Source organism: Pongo abelii, chromosome 11, assembly GCF_028885655.2.
Source record: "Pongo abelii isolate AG06213 chromosome 11, NHGRI_mPonAbe1-v2.0_pri, whole genome shotgun sequence".
Classification (NCBI taxonomy): domain Eukaryota; kingdom Metazoa; phylum Chordata; class Mammalia; order Primates; family Hominidae; genus Pongo; species Pongo abelii.
In genome coordinates this window covers 67,723,649-67,748,133 of record NC_071996.2, presented here as the reverse complement: position 1 = coordinate 67,748,133, position 24,485 = coordinate 67,723,649, and the positions used below count along the sequence as shown (strand labels likewise).

Sequence of the window (24,485 nt, the reverse complement as noted above, 5' to 3'; positions counted from 1 at the left end):
TTCTGTAAGAATTGAATTAGGTTTTCATTTTTTTGGAGACTGCATATAGGGAGCCCTTCATGTGATTAAACTCTGTGCTGGAGCAAAGTTAGAGAAATGATGGTCCCTTAATTATTAAATAGTGGTTTAATATTGTTTTATTCAATGGGTTAATTCAAAGTCACTCTTTAAATAACTTTGACCATTTTCTGCCAAGAAGCTCCCTTTTGGGAATTTTAATCTCCCGATTTTCAGAATATACTTTATTCTTACTTTGGTTGTACAGAACATTTTGTCCTTTTCCTTTCCCAAGAAAGAGCTTGAACTGGAATAATTCACTAAATTCCAATTCATATTTCTAACAAGTGACATTGCGCTTCTGGTCTAGAGTCCAACATATTCTTGCATAAGGTTTAATAGGACACATTTTGTGGGCTTAAGCCTCTATTTGAGGACTAGTCGCCTGTTTGTTAGTTTCTCTGTCTCCTTGGTGTTTCTGCTTGTGACATTTATTTTTCTCCATATAAGTTGTTTTTATTATGCCTAACTAAACATGTTCCCAAGTACTCTGAGCATTTTCTTTTCATGGAATTTATATAATGGTTGGTCATGACCTTAAATAATAAATTCTAGAAGAAACGAACATAAATTCCTACATGGGCAAAGTAGGTAAGAGAAAGCAGTAAAGCCATTCATGTTGGGCCTGAGGAACTAGAAAGTGCATGCATGCCCTTTTTAAAATGGAAAACGCCTTCTCACTGCTAGGAGACTGTTACATCAAATGACTTCCCTGAAGAAGCTGAAAAATCCAAATTGTTAGTGAAGATTTCCCTCTGTTGTTAAATGGAATCATCTATTTCAAATTATTTATAATACCAGATAGATTCAATAAAACACATGTATAGGCAGGATCTGGCCAAGGAATTGCAAAGTTTCTTTTTCTCCTTTTGCCATTCTAACCAGTATTTTCACCAGTTGGGGAAAATAGACCTCATGGAGAGGAAACCTCTTGACCATATTTAGAAGCACAGCTACGTTGGCACTCAGATTTCTTTTCTCCGAGTCTAGGCTCAGTCTGTTTCATTTCAAATCCTTGAATCTATGCATTACCTTCTTGATTTCTAGTTTTCTTCCCAATATTAACATCGCCACAATACTTAGCATCGATTCTTTTTTTCTTTTTTTTCTATTGCTATTTTCTGTTGCTAGTGATATCTTGTTTCTGCTATGTTATTTTTTGCAATATGTAATATTCCCACTTCCACTCTGTTCTTTAAATACTATTGAAATTTGTTTTTAAAGTTTAAAATTTAGGGCAAACACATTCTGTCCTTTACCTCTGAAAGGGAAAAATATTATTGATATGATATATACATGTCCTTGAGACCTATATGGTCCCAAAATTCTAAACTGTTTTATTGTCTTTTGTCATAGCCAATAATAATTACACTGAAAATGAATCCTTCCTTAATATCCGTTTTTGACAATGGCCTTAGTTTCTACTATTGATCTTTTTATATTTATACCAAAAATTAATGTAAACTATTAAATTATCTTTGGAAGAACAGGCAAAAATATAATTCACCATCATATTGTGTTCTCTTACGCTGACATAAAACATGAATAGTATGGGATAAGAATATAAATCAAATATATATACCTGGAATGAGAACTTCTTGGCCAGAAAATAGGAGGTAAAAAAGAAAAAAGCAAAATGAGAAAAGAAAAAAATAGATTTATAGGACCTCACCAATAAAAATGTCAGGAGAAAAAAAAAACCACAGCTAAAGAGAAAGAGATATGCAAACATACTGAAAGAAAACAAAAAGAGGTAGAACATTACCAGCTTATTCACAGAGTGGTCCACAGCTGTGGATGCACATTAGAATCATTTGGAAAACTTAAAAAAGAGCAATGCTTGGCTCCACCTTCAACCAATTCAATCAGATTCTCTGAGGCGGAATCAGGGTATCAATATTTGCTTAAAAGCTCTGCAATTGTAGTTCAAATGTGTAGCCAGGTTTGAAAACCAATTGACTAGAGAAAGACAAAGAAAAATAACAGAAGCCAATGAAAACTTGGCTAGGGAAGTGAAAGATAGTTGACAAATGCTTTTCAAAATAATTTCAAAGTGCTAAGCAGCGGGCATGTGTTAAGTAAAGATATTATGCAAATACTTAAGGAAGCAACAAAAAATACACTTGTGTCCATTTCTCCCTTGGTTGAACACACTGGCATTTATTTATGTGTTTAAATAATTTTACATTTGAAATTGTTAATTTATTATCCCAATGATATTTGAAAGTTGATTCAGCTGCTGGTTATGGTATATTTGGCAAGCTAACCCTACAAACAATGTACACATTTGGAGCTGAGCATCCATAACTTTAAGTCTGTACAACCATAGATTCACTCACTGATTTATGTCTTACTTACAAATTGCTCTCTGGAGAACTAAGTCTTGAATAATCAAATAAGAGTAGGTCTACTGAAAGATATTCTTTGAATCTACAAATCGTCAGTTGGAAGCAAAACGCTATGATTTTTAATTTTTTTAAAGTGCAATTTAGGCAGATTTGGAGGAAAGGCAGATCCTGTAAATGAACATTTTTTTTAAACCAAAATGCATTTTAAAAGATATTTTCAGAAAATGGTATATCCGAGAAAGAAGTGAATTAATCTAATAGTGGAGCGAAATTAATAATTAATTGCATTTCTTAAAAAGAATCTCATTCCTAAGATGAGTCAGCTTTTAAGGAGACATTTCCTAGGTTAACACCCCAGTTGCTATTCCGGATTGGTTTCCCACAGCTGGGTAGGAGACATAGAGGACAATCCTCTACAGGTCCTTCAGAGAAGATTATATCCTAAAGTCTTTTCTCTAGAGGATCATCATTTAATATTAGTATTTAACTATGCTTTCTTCACCCATCTCTAACATTCTGCCAACGTGGTCAGTAAAATGATTATCATAACAGAAAATATCTGTTAAGTCTCAAGATGAGAATATCCACATTTTGAGGCAGGTCGCTGGTGCTTCTGTGGTAAACAGAAGAAATACTGGCCAAGGAATTGCAAAGTTATCAAGTTCGAGGCCAGGGTTATGATGAATGTGTGTGACACAGTGCTTGTGTCCTCCCATTGGGATTGGATCACTTATTAAAAAAAAAAAAACCATCCTTTATACACAAAGTATTTGGGAAGTCTGCAATGAAAATATAAATAAGAAACCAATGAGATATATAAGAATGAAAGCCTGAACCAGGGGAGGAATGATTTTATGAAGAAGGGTCACCTTAAATAACACAATCAGTGTAGAGGGGGAATAATTTATGGTTGATATAACCATTCCCCTCTACCAACATGATGACAATTGTAAGAACTAACCAGATTCTTTTGAGGAAATCTTCCAACTCCTTATTCATAAGCACTTTGTACATTTTGAAAAGGAAAGGGTAAAGCATGAAGGTAAATGAAAAGTGGCAGAGCACATCCAAATCAAGGTGCAGATTTTCATGCAAATAAACACTAGAGTTAAGATACACCATGAAAACAACAATAGTTAGCTCCCTCTTATGCATTTGTAAGGGATGGTTTTCTACTCAGTATCTTAAAATTATCTTGTCATTGTAAGACACCTTTCTTTTAAATATCCCATTAAATCCATGATAGTGGTGCCAGTTCAGAAAATACTTTGTGAGATCAATTTAATCAGAAAATAATACACTTCCTCCTCTCCCCCAAAAATCCATATCCCTCAAGAAAGCTAAATTTGGGAAGTTTCACACTTAACAAAATTGTTTCTATTTATTCTCTCAATTTATGTCTGAATAAAAATTTTGAAGGCAGATATTTCAGACATTAAAAAAGGCACTTGATGTGGGAACTCAATACTTCCTGATCGACTTTTCTGTAAACCTAAAATTGTTCTAAAAAAAAGTCTGTTAATTTTTAAAGAGGAGTGACACTTGAAGAATGAGTGAACTCAATGTCTGATTTTGCACTGGCAATTTTATCAGGATCCTGAATCCTCCATGTCCTTGAGGAGACAGCTCAGGTGGCACACCTGGCACACAGCAGGGCATCTCTCCCTCCTGGCATCTTCCCTGTCACCTCTTCTTAGGTTTCTCCTAAGGATTACTGCCCTCGCTAGTCAGTTTCTTACCTACCAGGTCCTCTATCCTCTGGAGGGTGAAGACAGACAGACCATGCCAGTCTTCAGCAGTTTGGTTGCTACAATCCCTGTTTAAAACAAAATTTTTTATCATATATCATTTTCTCTTACCTGTGGAATTCTGGATCTCCTTTAGCCTCAAAAGAATTGAGCACTGAACAGCATCCCCTTCCTGTCCTTATGTGCAGAGACCTTTTACTCTGCATTCCCCGCTGCAGTAAGTGGCATCATCCACACCTAAATCAGGGCAGTGCACGCAGTCCTTTGCTCTATTTTGGTGCCAATGATGTGCTCAGAGGCTGAAGGAAAAACACAGATTCTCTGGGTGGGTCCTGAATTCAGATCCCAGGAAAGACTTTTTTTTTTCATCTTTTCTTTATTTCAAAGGGCCCTTTTTGGGGGAGATATGGCCAAGTGACTGGTCATATTTCACTGAAAACCAGACTTAAAGTTTTCTAGGTTTTTCTTTTAACTGCAATTTGTATGGAATTTCTCAGTAGGAGATTTTTTATATTACCACTTCATGAAGATGTCATGTGTACAAAATTGAATATCTAGAGTTAGAAAGGATTCAAGGGATAGTTCTTTTCAGCAACTGATCTTCAAGTTATATTCTACCCAAGGCATTTATATTATTTATTCATCAAGAAACAGTTTAAATTTGGGCTGCAGAGGACCTATGCAAGCATCTAGTTCACTAAAGTCTTCTAAAAATGAATATATCCTGTAAGAGATGTGACATACCTATCTCAGGAACATGATGTATATAAGGTTTAGTGACCCACGTTCAGGGTATAAGGGTATTGCTATACCCTCAGAAGCTTCTCTCAGAAGGGACAAACATTTGGAGTAAGCCTAGAACAGAGTCCCAAAGTCTGGACACTGAACTAGAGTTTTAGTGATAAAAGAGGTACTACAAATTAACTGGTCAATTTCCCACCTCTCCCTTCTCTTTTACTCACATAAACACTAAACATCTGAGATCTCAAGTGTTCAATATATCACACAAGTGACAGCAGAGACAAGTCTAGAATACAGTTTGTCTGATTTGCAACTTGTATATCTTTCCTTCTGTTTTCATCTTTCTTATCTTTTCATTAAATCTCATTTCTAAGAAAGATAGGGCAGGGGCATGTTTTTCTAGTATATTGCATTATCTTCTGTGGCACCATCTTAGAGTGATCCACTCTGTAACATTATAACCGTGTATCTAAGGGGCCTGCTTAGTGGGGAAGTCCTCTTTATGTGATTGGTTTTTTGCTGATGAAGAATCAAATGGCAGCTGAACTTCAGACACACCTAAATCATCCTGTGCTCCGGTGTGGTTTACCGTTTGCACCCATCTGAAAGCAGTGATTAAAACCTCTTTTCTCTGAGCTAGACAAATCCCAATCCTCTGTATTTTAAATCTCAAAGGAGCGCAGATAACATGTGGAGTAAACACCGCCATCTTGAAGTAATGTAAGTCATACCTCAAGTTCCCAGTTCTCAATTTTCCTCAGGTTGCCAAGTGAAAAAGGCAATCGACTCTCAACACTCAGTTGTGAAAACAGTGGGCTGTCATTTTGATTACAGTCAGTAAACAGTCTGTGTTTGCCTGGAAAGAAACCGCCTAAAGCACATGGTACCAGCAAGCAGTAGGAGACACGTGGCTGAGGGCAACACATAGGGCTCTCTATTATGGCTGATGTTGGGGTAGGAAAGGGATCAAGGATTGTTCGGAGAATGCTGTTTGCTTTATATTTGTCATGTTGCCAATGTACTTCAAAATAGAAAGCTTCCTGTAATTCTGTTATATTCTGATTTGCATGTGGTTTCTGCTCCACTGCGCACACAGAGAGAATGTTCACTTATGGACCAAGTAGCTTTTTCACTATGGTGTTTCTTAGACCAAAAGACAAAAGCAGCAACCTGACTACATAAAATAGAAGAACTATTGATCCAGAGACAGCCCCCTCCCCCTTGTAGAACATCTCAGAATAAGGGATTCTCCTCTTGCTTAATTCATGCCTTTGTTCATGAGTTTGATCCCTTGGAGGAGAGTGATGGAGTAGGGAACAGGTATATCTGAAAAAAGCACAGCGCATTAGAAATATAATGAGTCCCATGTATGTAATTTTAAATGTTCTAGATTTTAATATCAAAAAAAGAAAACAATAAGATTGATTTTATTAATGATATATTTTGTTTAAGATGATATGTCCTAAATATCATTTTGAAATTTGGCACCTACCCACATTTCGAATGCTCAGTTCCTCATGTGGTCAATGGCTACCACATTGGACAGAATGTTTTTAAGATTTGTTTGGGCAATTGTATCCACCATATATCTAATAATGTCCTGCTTACTGTGGTAGGTAGTCAATACATCCTTATCCTCAAGGAATTTAATAATAAATGTAGAAGCAATAAGGCACATCTTCAATAACAACAGAAGATAGAATATATATAATTACTGTAAAAATTTTAGTAGGATTTTAACAGGTGACAGTTGGTGGTCAATGATATTTCAGACAGCGCGAACATTTTTGAACGCCAGATGTCAGAGGCTGGGGTCTTTTAAGGAATGGAAATATACAGAGTATGTAAGATGTAGCTGGAGAAGTTCGTTGGTAAGATCATTGTAGAGAGGCTTTGATTAACTTTCCCAAAGAAAAAATTATAGAATTTGATGGCAACATTTACTAGTCATGTGACCTTGGGCAAGTTACTTGTCCCCTCTGAACATTATAGTTTTCTTATCTAAAAAATACAAACAACAATCATGTTTATCTTATATATTTGTTATGAATATTAAATGAAGTGATCAGTCCCTGATAAGTGACAAGTGCTTAATCACTGTTCTCTATTATCATTCTTACTTTTCTAAGATATTTTGGAGTGGGAAATACTTTAGGTAAAGTATTCAGTCTTCAATTTGCTTTGTTCTAAAGAGAGTCTAGTAAACTTGGCATAGTTATATAATTATTTTTGAGGTAAAGAAGATTGTAATGTATGTATTTTGATTTAGATTAAATAAGCCTACATAATTAGTACATATAGTGCCTATAAAGTTTGACTTTGTTTTTCCTACATTGAGTCCTTTTATGTTTTATCATCTTAATACCTATATAATACAAAACAAAGTTATCTGATTTACTTAATCAATACCCCATTAGTGGACGATTTCATTTTTTCTAGACATTGCTATTATAAAATATGTTGCCATAAATAGAATATGTAAGTTTCTAAAGATTGGGCTGAATTTCCAAATAATAAATCTAAAAAAAAAAAGCTACTAAATTTTTTAGAAACCAAAAGTAAATAATTCATTGATGTAAAAAAGTATTCATTGAGCATGACTATGTGCGTGTACTGTTCTAGACACATGAGATTCATCGGTGAAAATAGACCCCAAAAAGGCAAATATTCCAGCCCCTGTGCTGTTTCTGTGCTATCCAGGAGAGACATAAAATGAATAGTAAACATTATAAGTAAGTTATATAGTACCTAGCAAAATGATAAGTGACTTGGAAACATCAGAGCAGGGTAAGAGATTAGAGGAGAAGTGTGAGCAGGTCTCTTCAAGAAGGTAAACTTTTGGCCAAGACTTGAAGGAGATAAAAGAGTTAGTCATTAAGCTTCCTAGAGGAAGAGCATACTGGAAGGAGGAAATAGTCTGTGTGTGCTTCCAGGTACAGAGGGCAGCTGGAAGCCAGTTAGGCTACAGAGAACTGAGGGAGAAGGAGAATAGAAGGAGGTGCCTTCCACTAGATAACCAAAAGGTCAGACAGATTATAAGGACTTTTAGGCAATTGTAAGGATTTGGGACTTTTTTTCTGGGTAGCTTCTGGGGGCTTCTGAGCAGAGGAATGATATGATTCGATTTCTATGTTCTCAAATCACTCTGACAGGCGAGGTAAAAACAGGCTATATGGGAGTCAGGCTGGCAGCAGAGAGACTGAAAGCGATTGCAGGTTTCTGTGTAATACTGCTGTAAATCATTTCAAGGTTCCAGGTGCAGCGAAATTACACCATAGGGCATCAAATGAATAAATAAATGAGACTGAAGAAGCTATGATTGTCATCTTTAAGAAACTGCAAAAATGAAAGTCATATGCCCAGTATACATGTTTCTAACCTGAAAAAAAAAAAAAAAAAAAAAAAAAAAACGTAAAATCTTGGATTCGATAAGCTAGTTATTGTCAAAGTGTGGTTCCTGGGCTGGCAACATCAGCATTATCTTTGCATTTGTTAGAAATGCAAAATTGGGTCTCAGCCATATACACCTGGGGTGGAGCTCAGAAAGCTGTGTTTTAACAAGAAGTTAGCCCGGTGATTCTGATGCTAAATTTTGAGAACCACTGCTTTAAACTAGGTTGGTGAAACTAGATGGCCTGAAAGATTCTTTTCAATGTTAGGATACAGTGCTTCCAAGTTCATTTCTTAATATTTATTTTTATTATAAAATTAAGTATAGTCCTTGAGAAAAAATGGTTTATAAGAAGTATAGAATCAAGCTAAAGAATGAAAAAGCCTTTTAAATCACATAGAGGAACTTGATTTTTATTATATCCCACCTCTTTTAAAAAGTGATGCAAAGTTTTATATATATATATAAAGTTATATGTATATATAAAGTTTTATATATATAACGTTATATATATAAAGTTTTTTATATATATAACATTATATATATATAAAGTTTTATATATATATAAAGTTACATATATAAAGTTTTATATATATAAAGTTTTATATATAAGGTTTTATAGATATATAAAGTTTTATATATATAAAGTTTTATATATATAAAGTTTTATATATATATAAAGTTTTATATATATAAAGTTTTATATATAAAGTTTTATATATATATAAAGTTATATATATATATCTTTGTGCAATAGGAATCTCAAGACAAGGAAAATGGAGAAAATGTATGTGATACATCTGTTAAGGACTGTAGGCTAATGAATTTACTCTTTCAAAATGTACACTTAGTTCTGAGCCTCCTGAGCTCAACATTTTTAAAGGAAGAAACGAATTTTATACAACACAAAGAAAGAAGTCTCAGACTTTAAGTTAGCATGAACCATCACGAAGGTGATCAAAGTTACTACAAGGAGAATCTCTGGAGCTCCCCAAGAACTGAATGGACAACTTGGCTTCCTAGACAACATTCCAGTATTTCACCCTCTAATATCTTGGTGATTTGTCCATTTGAAGTTATGTCTTTAATAGCGACATGAAGTCTTAAAACCAAGTGAGCAGATGGTAATTGAGACTGTTACCTCATCACAGAGGTTGAAAAGCCAGCCAGATTCCCACCCAGATGGAAAGCTGTCCCTTCCTCATGGCAAAGCTTGTGAGTTCCTCCATGACCACCTTTGGATCTGCTTCTGTTCTTGTGCAAAATGCTGAACAGCCAGAATTTTACAGCCTACTACATGACACGAATGGTTGTAACCTGAAAAATTCTTAAGCAGGTATATTATGTCATCAGTATAAAGGAAGATAAAAACAATTGAAAGAAAATAAAGTTGCATTCATGGCCAGAAATAAAGGGTAAAGATGCAAAATGATGCTAAAAATAATGGAGCCATAGTAAAACAAAAATTTTACAACACTGGGAACTAGAAGATCTTAAAGGATAAATAGATTTTCAGGATAAACTAAAATAATCACAAAAGAGGATACAAACTTACCTCTAGAATATTCAATTGTTGATATTAGCATAAGCATTAATAACAATACTAAGTAGAAATGGCTTAAGAAAAATAAAATTAAAGATTTAATTTGTCTAAGATTCCTCAGCTGGTGACATCTAGCATTTTTAGGGTAAAGTTTCTATCATGCTGTTTGAACTATCACTTCCTTGTTTGAAAACCAAAGAATTTCCCCTAAATTACTAAAATGCTGAAATTTTATTAAGATAATTTCAAATGCAGGCTAACCGTTTTTGGGGGATCTCCAGATCCAATAGATGTATTAGGTTATCTGAAAGCAAAGTTTCTGGACCATCTTATCTCATCACCTTCTAAATGAAATTCACTGAGTTTAACTAATAGCAACCATCAGAGAAAGACTTTTTCGACTGAACCTTGTATGCATCTGTGCAAAATAAAATTTAAGATGTCTGTTGAGCATGTTGCCTCATGTCCTTTATACTATATCCTAAACAAACTTTCCTCCCTTCAGTTTAGTTCTTGAAAAATGTTTGCTTTTTATATACAACTTTTAGGAAATGTGTTTGTTTTGTTTTTTCCTAAAATAGAACAAAATTCATGTGATCCAATATGCTTCAATTTTTTCTTAGTTACTGGGGACATTACAGCAAAATTCCAGGCTTGATTGCCAAAAGCACTCAGATCATATTCTTTACTCATTCCTTTAGAGCATCCTTTCTCAAATAGTCATCCAAGCATTGCTTGCACAAAACTCACTTGGGGAATGTATTAAAAATGCAGATCCCTCGGCCCTACCTCAGACCTACTTTTTGCAGAATCTCCAGAAATTGAATCCAGAAATCTGCATCTTTTACAAGTAGCACAGGTGATTCTTTTTTTTTTTTTTTTTTTTTTGAAGTGGGGCGGATGGAGTCTCACTCTGTCACACAGGCTGGAGTGCAGTGGTGTGATCTCAGCTCACTGCAACCTCTGCCTCCCAGTGCCTCAGCCTCCTGAGTACCTGGGATTACAGGTGCACACCACCACACCTGGCTAATTTTTGTATTTTTAGTAGAGACGGGGTTTCACCATGTTGGTCAGTCTGGTCTCAAACTCCTGACCTTGTTATCCACCCGCCTCGGCCTCCCAAAGTGCTGGGATTACAGGCGTGAGCCACTGCGCCCCACTGCACAGGTGATTCTTATGCTCACTGAAGTTCAGAATTGCTTAGAGTCCAATTTTATATAATAGTTAATTTGTAAGCCAGGGCTGCTTTTAAAAATAAGTGAGATGCAACTCTTATTATGATATAACACAGTTTGAAGTATGTGGCCTGAAGTGGAGTATGAATCCACGTGCAGGAATCACTGCGATTTCCCATGGATACTTGGGATTGAAAAAAGAAAAAAAAAAACAACTCTTTCCTGTTTGAAGCCAAGGCCATAAAATATATTTTCTCCAATCTGTAAATCAGTAATTTTCACAAGGATAGGAAAAAGAAAGATAACTCAAGCAAATCAGAAACTTCTGGGATGCTTTCTCAAACTCCACCCTTCTGCTCCTCCTTATTCCCTTTTCGATATCCAGCCCTCCCTACCTCATCCCCCTCCACATCCCAGCAAAAAGCTCTCAAATATTTTAAAAATGTATTTAAATTGATGTTTTGGTTATTTAACTTACTTAACATCATGTTCATTATAGCTCAGGCTGAAGGTCGAAGTATTTAAAACTTAGTTACTTGTGTGCTATGAAGACAAGGGAAATAACATTTATTAAGCTTGTGGCTGTGAAGTAGAGGGAACTAACGTTTATTGAAGAATTATAAATTTATGTAACAATCTGTTGCTCAATTTCTGATGCAAGGTGTGTCTTATGGGTATTATTATTAGCATTTGTGTTATTGTTACCACTTAGTGAGAGGTAAGAGAAGAGAGGCAGAGGCCAGATCATGAAGGCACTTCCACACTTTGCTAAAGTGATTCTGAGTCACTGAGAGCCACTGACAGATTTGAACAAGGGTAGGTTGTGTGATTTGAAACCATCACTCTGGTAACAGAATAGAGAAAAAGAAATGATGGCTTAGGAGAGAGTTCATCTGGAGACAAAGATTTTATAGACCATGTATACAATTGTAAAAGTGAGATTTAATGTTTTTTTGTTATGGTAAGTGGTCAAGGGAAATTTACTGGTGAGAATTCATGACTAGTTTGGCTTATGAGAATTGTATAAATGAATTGCAGTAAATATTGTTTTAAATGTTAGTTACTGATTTTAGAATTATGTATATTGCCCTTTGAAATAATTATTATTGGTTTAACTCTGCTAAGCCATTGCTATTGGTTATAGCGGAAAGGAGTATGACATCTGGTTATTATATTTAGGTTAATATTTAGCATGCTGGCTTTTTACCTCAGCTTGTCTAAAATGTACTCTTAGAAGCTACTAAATAGGTTTATTTATCTTATTTTAGTAAGCCAATCAAACTGGGTTTTAGGTGGAGAGGAGAAGGAACTAGAAAATGACCTACAACACCAATGTGAACCGCATGTTCCACTAGTCTACCTCTTTGGTCTTTGAGATGTTTGAGGAAAAGAAGCAAAGGGGAAGATGTAAGGAGGGAAGAGGAGAGAAGGAAGCAAGAGGGAAGAACAGAAGGATGCTCAGGAGTGCCAGCATGCCTTCAGAAAGACTAAATGGATCAAGGCTGCCAAAGAAGGCGGAGCGCCCCTGTCCCCACCCTAGGATCCTGGCAGTGGTTCCTGGTCCCATTCTTCCTAAATCATGCTAGGGCATGCTTTTAACAAGGGTCAAATATCTTGCTTTGCATCATCCTTGCTTTCTCGATCTAGGGCTATTAAAAAAAAGGAATAAAACCCAGACACAGAGCCAGAGCACCCGTATGCCAAATGTCAAAGATTATAGGCTAATTTCACCTGTATTCTCTTTCTACACAGATCATGGAGCAAGAAAACTGAAGCCAAGCCACATCAAGGTTTGACAGGGATGAGGTATCTGTCAAGGATTCATAGTAGAGTGGCTTACTGGGATAGGAGCAAAGAATCTCTTCTAGGGATATTGTAAGAATAAGTGAGATAATTCACAGAAGAGACCTGGAGCTTTTCCGGAAAAAGGTGCAGTAACTATCTAAGGTAACTAAACAACTTCTGGGTATAAGTTTGTTTTTGTGGAAAATAAACTAAAATCTCTACTATTTAGCAAGGACAGCTGTGTCAGGACCAAAAGAAGGCAGAGGGGTATTTTCTTCCTTCCTCTACCAGTTTGTTCTTCCAAAGAGGCAAATACGTACAGGGAGACATAGCACAGATGACCTTAGGGAATGGAATGATGCCAAAGGCTATTGATGTAAGAAAGAGAGATTAACTCAGTTTTTTTTTTGTTGTTTGTTTGTTTTTTGTTTTTTTTGTTTTTTGTTTTTTGGTTTTTTTTTGAGACAGAGTCTCTCTCTGTCGCCCAGGCTGCAGTGCAGTGGCGCGATCTCGGCTCACTGCAAGCTCTGCCTCCCGGGTTCACGCCATTCTCCTGCCTCAGCCTCCTGAGTAGCTGAGACTACAGGCGCCCGCCACAAGCCCAGCTAATTTTTTGTATTTTTAGCAGAGGCGAGGTTTCACCGTGTTAGCCAGGATGGTCTCGATCTCCTGACCTCGTGATCTGCCCGCCTTGGCCTCCCAAAGTGCTGGGATTACAGGCGTGAGCCACCGTGCCCGGCAACTCAGTTTTTTATATATTTTTCTTTTAAGAGAGACATTCATCCTGTGTATTTAGTAAATTACCCTGGACTGTATTTACTTTAAATTTTATTATATTTATTTGGTAATTGGATCTATGGCTCACCTGACTGTATGGGGTAAAGGTCATCCAAATATGTGGTGAGTACTTGGTTGTGAGCTGGCTTCTGGATTGGTCAAGTTTTTGAACTGACCAAACACTATTTGTTTATTTGGTGTATCATCTGCAACTAACTAGAAAAACTGTCTAAAACTGTCTTAGTCAAGAAAGATGTTTATTGAACAGAACAAGCAGTGCAGAGGTTGTTCGGGTCCACGAGCTAAGTGATCCATCAAAGGCCCAGGGGTAAATATGTCTCTGTGACCTGCCACCCTCAGTGTGTCAGCTTTGCTTTCAGATTAGCATCTCTTCTGGTTTTCATTTGGCTTTGGCTAAAGTAGTGCCATGTATTCTATCCCAATAGAAAAGGGTCCAGAGGACAGAGAATGCTATCTTCCCTTTGTTCTCTTTCTTGGTAGTGAAGAAACTTTTTACAAACAACAACTTGACTGAAGTCCCCTCACCTTTCATTGGCCAGAATTAGATCATATACCTGGTTCTTAAACAAAGATGGTCAAGGGACTTGAAGGAAACATCTGGAATGGAATGAATCCTGGGGGGTCAAACACACAGTTTACTTTGCAAGCATTTAATAGAAACATTAAAGAGCTAATAAATCCAATGATGCTGATTTGTCCTTTAAAATGTTGACTTAATTTTTGTTACTAGTTAACAGTTGTCTCTTCAAGCTAATAACTACCTGATAAGGACGAAGTCACAGAAAATATCAACCCCTAAAAATTAATTAGTTCCAGGATAATTATCTTGAAGATAGAGATGAACTCATGCTTTTTTTAATAAGCTATTTTTTTTTCAGAGCCATGACATTGAGTCCAGGTACAGAAAAACAGAAATAGATCATCTTGTTAAATAGTTAACACATGTTGGCCATCATGCGTTTGCTAATAGAAACGGAACAATAATATAAAGAAGGTCTAGATTTCATTTGTGTTTGGCTATAACATAGTGATACCCTTGCTGTAGAGTTACTTTCTCAATAGGTTTATTCAGACTAATAGTAATGCTGATTTCCTTGACAACACACTGAGAGCAAGAGGTACCTGACGTAGAAGAAGCTAGCCTAGGCTTTTAATTTATCATTAAATAACTCCAAAGTGTGTAGCATACATGTGAAAGTAGACATGGGTTTTATGTTTGTTATTAATTCATTTCTGTTTGCTCTATCTCCTATGTGGAAATAAAGATGAGGACAATATTGCAACATTTCTTAGATTATACCACTCATTCCTGACACAGGGCTTTATACATAGTAACCTCCCAGTAAGGTAGCTGATTTATCCTAATTTTGTTTCAGCAAACATCAAGAATCTTCTCATTTTGCAGGCTTAGGTACCTAGGCTTTTTTTTTTTTTTTTCTGAACTAGACAGGTTTAAATCTTAGCTCCTTGTCTTATCTAGTCTACCTGCACCTAAGTTTCTTGATCTCCAAAGTGGAAATAATAATGGTAACAACATCATGAAATTGTAATAGTGATTAAATGGGCTAACATGCATATATTGCATGACAGTGTCTGAGATATAGTAATCATTCAATAGAATTTTGTTTATTGTTATTCGATCTTCACAGCCCCCTGATTAAGGTATTATTTCAAAACTATTGAAATTATAGAAAATAGTATTTAATTCTGCCTTGGAATGTGTCCAGTGGTTATCATTATAATGTGCTGAGTGCTGTATGTATGCCTTTGATAAATCTTATGCTGTTGGGTGCATATGCTGCCTGAGAATATATGGTAAATAACAGACAATCATTGGCCCTCAGTGAAAATTTCACTGGGAAAAATAACTAATTTTCTTCAACAGGTAGTTCATTGGTCAATCTTGTCTTTTACATTATACCCTTACTATAATAGTCTCTTATAGATACCAAGAAAATACAGCATCCCTCCTCAGTAATGGACCCAGTCCTTCACAGCAACTCACACTCTCCTTCTCAAAGACATGAAAATACACTGCAGATTTTTTTAATGCTATCTCAAGTTGTATGACATACAGCAACTTTCCATCCATAAAGATGAAAAATTTACAGGCTTCTGACACAATCTTGTTTCCACGGAAACAGACCAGAACTAATCAATTTTGTCTGCAACATAATCATAAAAATCCCGACAGAGAGAGGGAAAGAGAGACACTACTAATACTACAGGTTATGGACCAACACAATTTGCCAAACTGTCTGCAGTTCTGGAAAATTAGGCAAGATGAGAACCCATAGGCCATGACTAATGGAAAAAAATAAATTTTTCCTTAGTAACGCCACAGCATATCCTAAATGTTTACAATGCTATTTTTCTAGATTCTGATTCATTAACAAATATTAGTCTTGTACTCATCATATTGGCTGGCTTCAAGTACTTTCATAAGATTATGTTAGCATCATAGTACACTGATATGTGAGGCCAGAAAACTGAAATGAACTAGTCAAATCTATTTTTCTGTAGTTATTTATATACAGCTTAGAACTTTTAGAGCAAATCATATAATAGTAAGATTCAAGACAAATATGTCAACTATAATAGAAAAAGTCATAATTTGTGTTTGTCAGTAGACATTTTAGAGGAGATTACTTAGCTTCTTTGGGACTGTTCTTCATTTATTTTACAGGCAGAGAGTTGGACTAATTGTTAAATCCCACGTGTGTCTTTTAATTAGCATCTTGGAAATTCCTCTTTGGCATCTAGATAATTGTTCTAACTTCGTTGTCTATCATCCTCTCTGTTCCCTTTACTTAAAAATTTGTAGTTGTGTGAGTCTTGCCTCTTCACTCATCATTCTTTCATTTTTTTCCTTAGGCAATGCCATGCATATTCTTAGCTTCAGCTTCAACTGCTTTTTTTTTTTGTGTGTGTGTGTGTGTGTTGTTTGACAAGGTCTTGTTTTGTAGCTTAGGCTGGAGTGCACTGGCAAGATCATAGCTCACTGCAGCCTTGAATTCCTGGGCTCAAGCCGTCCTCCTGCCTCAGCCTCTGAAGTGCTGGGATTACAGTCATGAGCCACCATGCCCAGACTCATCCAGTAACTTCTTAATCAACTTTACCCCAGCCCAGACAGCTTTCTGAGTCTCAGATCCATATTTTAATTATATATCCAGATGTCTCACAGCTATCTCAAACTGAACAGGTTCCAAACAGAATTTATTATCATGCCTTACAAACCTCCATTTCTCTATTGGGTTAATGTCGATTTGTGGCTTAAGCTGGAAAGCTGGAAGTGAGCTTAACCCTATAACTTTATTTCATATCTCCTATCAAGTCAATCACAAAATCTCATTGTTTTTCTCTCTCCTATACTCGTGCATTAAATACACTCTTCTGGCTGTGGTTTTTCTCCCTAACTTATTGATGGCCTACTATTAATGTATTCCAGGCACTGTGCTCACCCTTTAGGTTCATTTTCTCATTTAAATGTTATATTAACTCTATAAAGTATGAACTATGATTATCTCCATTGTACAGCTAGGGAAATTATAAAGAATAAAGAAGCTTCAGGAACACAGCAGAGTCAGGCCTTGAATTCAGTTCTGATTGCTAAGTCCATGCCTTTTGGTACCAGAGCTATAGTCAGATCCTTTACTTCTCTTCTTTTGACTATTGAGTGGTGTCTAACTGCCTTCTTCTAGGGCAGTTGTTCTCAAAGTATAGATTTTAGACAACTGGGGATTCCTGGGGCCCTTTGTGTGGGAGCTTTGAGTTCTAAACTACTTTCGTAATAATACCAAAATGGCATTTGTCTTTTTTCACTGTTTTTGCACTTGCACTGATAAAGCAATAGGCATGTGCTAAAACTGCTAATGCTTTAGCAGGAATCAATGCAGTAGCATCAAACTATAGGCGTAGTCTGTGTTTTCTTCATTGCTCCACACTCTCAGTAAGAAAAATAATGCCAGTTCACATAATACATCTCTGATGAAGCAGTACATATTAATTTTATTCAAGCACAACCCTAAAAATACATATTTTTAACATTCTGTATGATGAAATTGGAGGAATATACAAACTATTTGACTGCATACTGAAGTGTCCTAGTTGTCTCTAGGAAAAGCACTTGTGTGATTGAGTCAGGAGCTGAATAAGCCACTTTTCTTTTTTTCATGGAACACCATTTTCACTTGAAAGAATAACTGACAAACTATGGTTATTCAGACTTGAGTATTTGGCACACATTTTCTCAAAAATGAACAAAGGGAAAGCCTGTCACTTCAGGAAAAGCAAATGACAGCATTTGTTGTCAATGTTAAAATTCGAGATTTCAAGAGCAAATTGGAATTTGGGAAAACTTTTACCTGCCACTGGGAGCTTGACAGCCTACCCATACATTACAACTTTTCTCATGACATTAGTGGTGATAGTAACAAATGCGATTTTTGGATATTATATAATAAAATTTGTCAAAATCTGTAAGACCTTCATAACAATGTGCCATTTTCCAAATAATTCATGCATGATTAGGTAAAAGACCTATTCAAAGCACAAGATAGATCAAAAGTTCATTGATATGGCTTTTGATTTCACACAACTAATTTAATAAACTACCATTTGTAGAGTTTTGATGTGATATTAAAGAAGGATATTCACAGTTAACTGGAAAGGCAGTTAAAACACTCCCTTTTCCAGCCACACATATGCGTGAGAATTTTCTTCATATATTTCAAAAAAACAACATATTCCATCAGACTGAACACAGAAGCATTTATGAAAATCTAAATGTATTCTCTTAAGCGACATAAAGATATTTGACTAAATGTGAAACAAATTCATTCTTCTCATTAAATTTTTTTCTGTTTTGAATAATATAGTTGTTTTCATTAACCATCTATTGTCTGTATAAACATACAAGTGCTTATTATTAGTTAATAAGAATTTTTACATTTCTTCATTTTAATTTTTAATGTGGTAAATATGGATAGCTAAGTCCCCCCGTAAACAAAAGCTCTTTGGGTTCATGAATGATTTTAAGAGTGTAAAGAAATCCTGAAACCACAACATTTGAAAACTACCACTCTAGGATCACTCCCTGCCTGTCCACCCTTCATACTGCCACCATCTTTCCAGTCTTCACATTGATCATAACACTCCCCATCCATGGCATACTTTCATGTGTAGTACAGGATCCTCAGTGATCTATCCTGCCTAACTTTGGAGTTTTATGTCATACCACTCCCTTCTGTGCAGGGTGATGTCCACCCATAATGAATTGCATGTTGTTGCTCCCAAACTCCCCATGCTCTTCCTTGTCTCTGCATCTGCACACATGCTGCCCCCACCCCACCTGCTCAATATGTATTTACTAATGTGTCTCTACTAATGTGTCTTCCTACCAACCCCTTCCCAGCCACCACCACCATAAGCCCCCAGTCAAATTCCAACTAGCCTACAAAACCTACTCCAATATCACTTCCTCAGGGAAATTTCTCCAAACCATAGCTGTCTCTCCCTTCCCTGGGATGAATATATTGATACTTTTTATGAACCTCAGACAATAACCAGCTGTATATAACTGTATTATAATTATCTGTATAAAAATCTGCTTCCCACATTGGACTGTCAGCCCCAGGGAAGTGACCATGGGTTCCTGGTTCAAGCAGAGTACTGATTCATAGAATCCCTCCATAAATATTTTCCAAATAAATGATTTTGAGATCCCTTCCAGATTTGGAGTTCTGCAGTTTGTTCCTCAAATAGGATATACTGAACCATAATCTTTTTACTAGTTAACAAAGGGATGTATTTGCTTTACCTACACATATTCATCCACAGGCTTTTTGGTTTTCAGTTAAAGAGATCATCTCCTAAGATTTTTTTCATATCTTTTTTGTCCTTGCAAAGATAGCTCTGGAGAAAATTTGATATATTAAATTTTATGTATTTTAATAAATTATAATGTGCATATAATCATTAATAATATATATATATTCCACACCAAGGCATCAGTAAGAATTAATTTTTAAAGTCTGCTCTAATATGAATATAAAATTATGTAAGAACTCTGTATAATAAGCTCACAGAGTACAAGAAAGGAGAGGAAAAAAGTAAAAGAGAACTGCCAAAGAACTATGAGGGGTTTCCAAACAGCAAAATTGTCAGTGAAGCCATGAGAAACTCTACTCACTAAATTCTTTAATTTCTCAGCCTACCCAAATATTGGGCAAACCCTAATTCCCTTGCACGGGAAAAGCTGAGAGTCTGGAACTAGCCTGTCTTCCGAGGACTTAGAGACAACAGTATGGGAATTTCAATGAGACGTTTTTACTTTCTTTTGACCAAGATTCAAATTCTTTATTCCAACCCTTGATAGGTAAATAAGAAGGCAAAGGACTATTTATTTGTAAAAAATTTTTCATGATTTTGTGATGGCACCTTGTTCCATATCATCTCAGATAAATCAGAATAATTTGTGAAAGTTATTCAGTGATTTCCACATTAGATATTTTAAACCTAATTTTATTTCTAAAACAAAAACCAACTAGGAGACTCCAATTAAGTAAAATGTATCTATTAATATAAATTAGCTATTCCCATCTGGAAAAGGGCAGCCATCTCTGTGTTGAGGTGCCTCAATGACACTGAGGCTGAGACAGGTTAGATGATACAGGCATACCATTAGCAGCAGACTCAATGCTAACCCAGATCTCCCATTCCAATTGCAGTGTGTTTTTCCTTTATTGTCAATAAAGACATCAAAATTAGTTCAAAACCAAATTCTCAAATCAATCTCTTTTTTTTTGTTTTTCTCCTCTAAGAAAGCGACCATGTTTCATAGAATTTCCTTAAGACATGTTTGTCATGCTGTTTCATTTTCATTCAGCACTGGAGAAGAACCACAGCCATTCAATTCACGGCAGGTGATATCAGACAGATGGATTACACATCTTTAGGTACTTAAGGCTTGCAGAAAATGCTCAAACTCTTTCTGCACTCAAAAGCATAAAAGCTGTGATTATTCCACACAGCTTAGAGTTGGATTGATGATGTGACCATCAAAATTGACATAAGATGGCTAAAAATATTAGTTTTATTTTGTGCTGCCTCCCGAAAACTTAGAAAACACAAAATAAATGACCAACTGACTTTTGAGTAAAATAGAATTTTTCTCAAACCTTTCAATTCATGTACTATACCACCTGATGGAGAAAAAAAATGTGCTGCCCAACTATAAAACAGAAGTTCTGTTCAAAATTAGTAGAGAAAAATAACATAACTTTTGACAGGCCTGCTATTTTATTCTATAACTTACATAGAATATACCTTCATAGTAGCAAAAGATATAATGACAATATTATATCATAAATACTAACTCAAAGAAAAGACATATCTTACTTTAAAAACACTTTTTGGGTCCAGCGCATTGGCTCACTGCTGTAATCCTAGCACTTCGGGAGGCCGAGGCGGGCGGATGGCTTGAGCCCAAGAGTTTGAGATCAGCCTGGACAAAATGGCGACTGAAACCTCATCTCTACAAAAGATACAAAAAAGATCCAGGCATGGTGGAGGGCACTTGTAGTCCTAGCTACTAAGGAGGCTGAGGTGGGAGGATCACCTGAGCCCAGGAGTTCAAGGGTGCAGAGGGCCGTGACTGTGCCACTGCACTCCAGCCTGGGTGACAGAGTGAGACCCTGTCTCAAAAAAATAATAATAGTATAATATAATAAGTAATGTTACAGAAACACTTTTTTGTCATTGGAACAGATCAGGGAACTAGTAATTAAGATATAAACAAACAAACAAAAAACACACACATAATAACCTATATTGTTTTTCTTATGTTACTAAAAGATCCAGAGCTTCTGATTGTAAGCTCAAGTTTATGTAGTGAGCTGCCAAGAATTAGAGGGCCATTTAGGGATAAACTACTATGGAGCCTAGAATAAATGCGGGGGCAAAGGGGAATCGTAGGAATGGGGAAAATGTCACAGATGACTTTGATCATGACTTTGGTGCCATAGTGGTAGGTTCTTTTATAAGATGACTGATGTACTTATTTTATTTGGTTTGTCATTGTTTCTGTATTCTATTTATCTTGATTTTTTAAATGTGATTTTTGGCATAATGCAAAATAAAATAACTCATGTTTCAAAATTTACATAGCTGATTTCTTGTGGTTTTGATAGTTCTATTATGTATCCTGCAAATAGATTTTTGTTCCCTTCCCCTAGAAATTGAGCAGGGCCACTCCATCGGTCTGCCTTCCCTTCTTTCTCATCCAGGTGATCGGCATGTGTGAGTGTGCCTCTATACACTGCACTTCTCAGCTCATTCCTTTAATTCCGTAGTCACAATTGTGGTTCCAGCACAGCAAGAACTTGTTTAAAGAGTGGTTTGAATTGTGAGGTTGCTTGAAACCATAAAAGAGGGAAAATAGCTGGGAAAACTGAAGATAATTTAATTATGATAGTTTACAATAATATAGTGCTTACTAATTCCAAAAACTATTCTAGACACAACATAATTAACTCATTTATTCCTTATGATAACCCGGGAGGTCGGTTTCCCTACTACCCTCATGTTATAGATGAAGTCAAGCAATAAGGGGTTACTTTGTCCATGATCACACAGCTCATAAGTGGCAGAGCCAGGGTTTAGAACGGACAGAGTGTAGCACCTGAGTCCATGCTTTTAACCACGATACTAAATGGAAGATTCAGGGAAAACGTCAAAATTGTCTTGGAATAATCGAAGGGCAGCAGATTGAAATAAGGAGTAAACATATTCTCCATTGCCTCAGAAGGAAACAGAGTCTGGCTTAATAAAAGAAAGGAAATACTAAAGATAGTTAGATTTCTCTGGCAGCAGTGGCTTCCATGTCCCTGCTTGTTGGTGATCAGATCTTTTCTGGAGCAGCAGTTGTCAATGATGCTGACGACGAGAACAGTGGTTGGGTTTGGCAAAACTTCATTTTCTATCCTCATTTGTGTGAGTCAGGGATGTATCACAATAATTGTATTGTTACCAGTACTTCTTTATTTGGGGAGTTACAAAGTTATGAAAAGGCAGGGGACAGGATGCAGAATAATTAAGCAATTTTATTGACAAACTTAACTGGCATTACTCTTTTGCTGAAAGTATACTATATTTTGGCTTAAAGTGTCAAAACAGAATTTTTTTAAATGCTTTTAAAAAATGGACAAAATTATATACATTCTTGAGGTAAAATATAATGTTTATATATATTATATATACTGTACATTTTAGAGTGGCTAAATCAAACTAACATTAAGTACAGACTTTTGATAGATTTATGAACTTGGCTTTTTGAGAATGAGGTTGAATGATGATGTTTTTAAGTTCAAATGTGTAGTGCATTACTAAATGCATGACTTAATGTTTATAGCTTTAAAAAATTACTAAAAAATGACATTTTGGTTGATGTTCTTATGCCCAAAGCTTGCTTTCCTAACTCTCATGCAATTTTTCTTTTATTGCAGGCAATTCGTATGCAAGAAGCTACACGTAATTAAATGTGCAGGATGAAAAGATGGCACAGGCACTGTTGGTACCCCCGGGACCTGAAAGTTTCCGCCTTTTTACTAGGGAATCTCTTGCTGCTATTGAAAAACGTGCTGCAGAAGAGAAAGCCAAGAAGCCCAAAAAGGAACAAGATAATGATGATGAGAACAAACCAAAGCCAAATAGTGACTTGGAAGCTGGAAAGAACCTTCCATTTATTTATGGAGACATTCCTCCAGAGATGGTGTCAGAGCCCCTGGAGGACCTGGATCCCTACTATATCAATAAGAAAGTGAGTATTGATTTTAGCCTTCCAATAAATCTTTAATTAAACTCTTAACTGTAATATACTTTTCTGGGCCTTATATACAGCATCACAATTTTTCTTCTGTTAAAGATTTTATAATACTCTTCACTGTCACTTATTTTTATCACAATATAATAAAACAAACATTTATAATAAATGAAGTCAAGAGTTGGTTACAGTGAGGAAATATGAATAGATGAATGATTTCTACAATTTCACAGTAATTCAGATAGTCAAAATTAAAATTAATATCAACAAAGTGAAATATCTGTTATGGCTGACATATTCAAGCACAGGATAGACTACAGAATAATACCTATGCAGAAAAGAATTATGAGCATATGCTGTACTTAATTATATTTTAGTTCACGACTGACTTGATGTACCTTCACAATAATTTGTATTCTAGAGGGCAATAAATAATCTTCTGCTTAGCATCCTCCTATAGCCAGACAATACATGAAGAAGCATGTTCACCCAGAGATTCCTTTTTCCCTCCAATAACCTGGAATATGATTAGGATCTTCTCTTAACCTTATATAGTTTGTGGCATGCTAGATTCTGGATCACGTATACTGTTAAAACATCAACCTGAAGAAAAAAATGTCAAAATTGGAAGACCAAAAAAAAAGAACTTTCCAATTTTCTCCATCCATACATGATTTAAATTACTAGTTATGACTGTGCTTTCCTAATGCTAAAATAAATGCATAATTGTATCAGAATTAGCTGGTTTCTATAGTGAAACTAGCTGGGTGATATTTTATAGAAAATACAAAAAATAGGTGGTACACTCTATGCTTTCTAATTGGATATTAAGGCATTTTATAACCACGATTTATATTTTACACTTAAAAGCATAAAAATAGCTCAATGTAGAAACTAAAGATAAATTAATATCACCATGAGTTGATGACTTATAGATTGTGGAAGATATTGAACACCTTTATTAGTCAAAGCACATCCTTTTAAAAGTTTATAATTTATAAAATCAGTGATGGCTAAAGGAAATGACAACCATTCAGACGTGGAATTAGTCCTGTTGTTCTAAATAAGTACTTCTCAAA

General features: G+C 35.7%; 1 protein-coding gene across 8 annotated transcripts in view; it reads left to right on the top strand.

Moving 5' to 3' along the window:
* Positions 1–24,485, top strand: part of SCN3A (sodium voltage-gated channel alpha subunit 3) — a 115,732-nt gene that overhangs the window by 4,732 nt on the left and 86,515 nt on the right. For 6 of the 8 annotated variants that reach the window (XM_054549417.2, XM_054549414.2, XM_054549412.2 and 3 more), the window contains exons 2-3: positions 12,756–12,950; positions 23,090–23,403. In XM_054549417.2, the coding sequence (XP_054405392.1) occupies positions 23,140–23,403 (264 nt within the window). In that variant the 5' untranslated portion in view covers positions 12,756–12,950; positions 23,090–23,139. Of the gene's footprint in view, positions 1–12,755; positions 12,951–23,089; positions 23,404–24,485 lie in introns of those variants that run through there. The other 2 variants (XM_054549413.2, XM_063712838.1) reach the window with 2 other exon arrangements.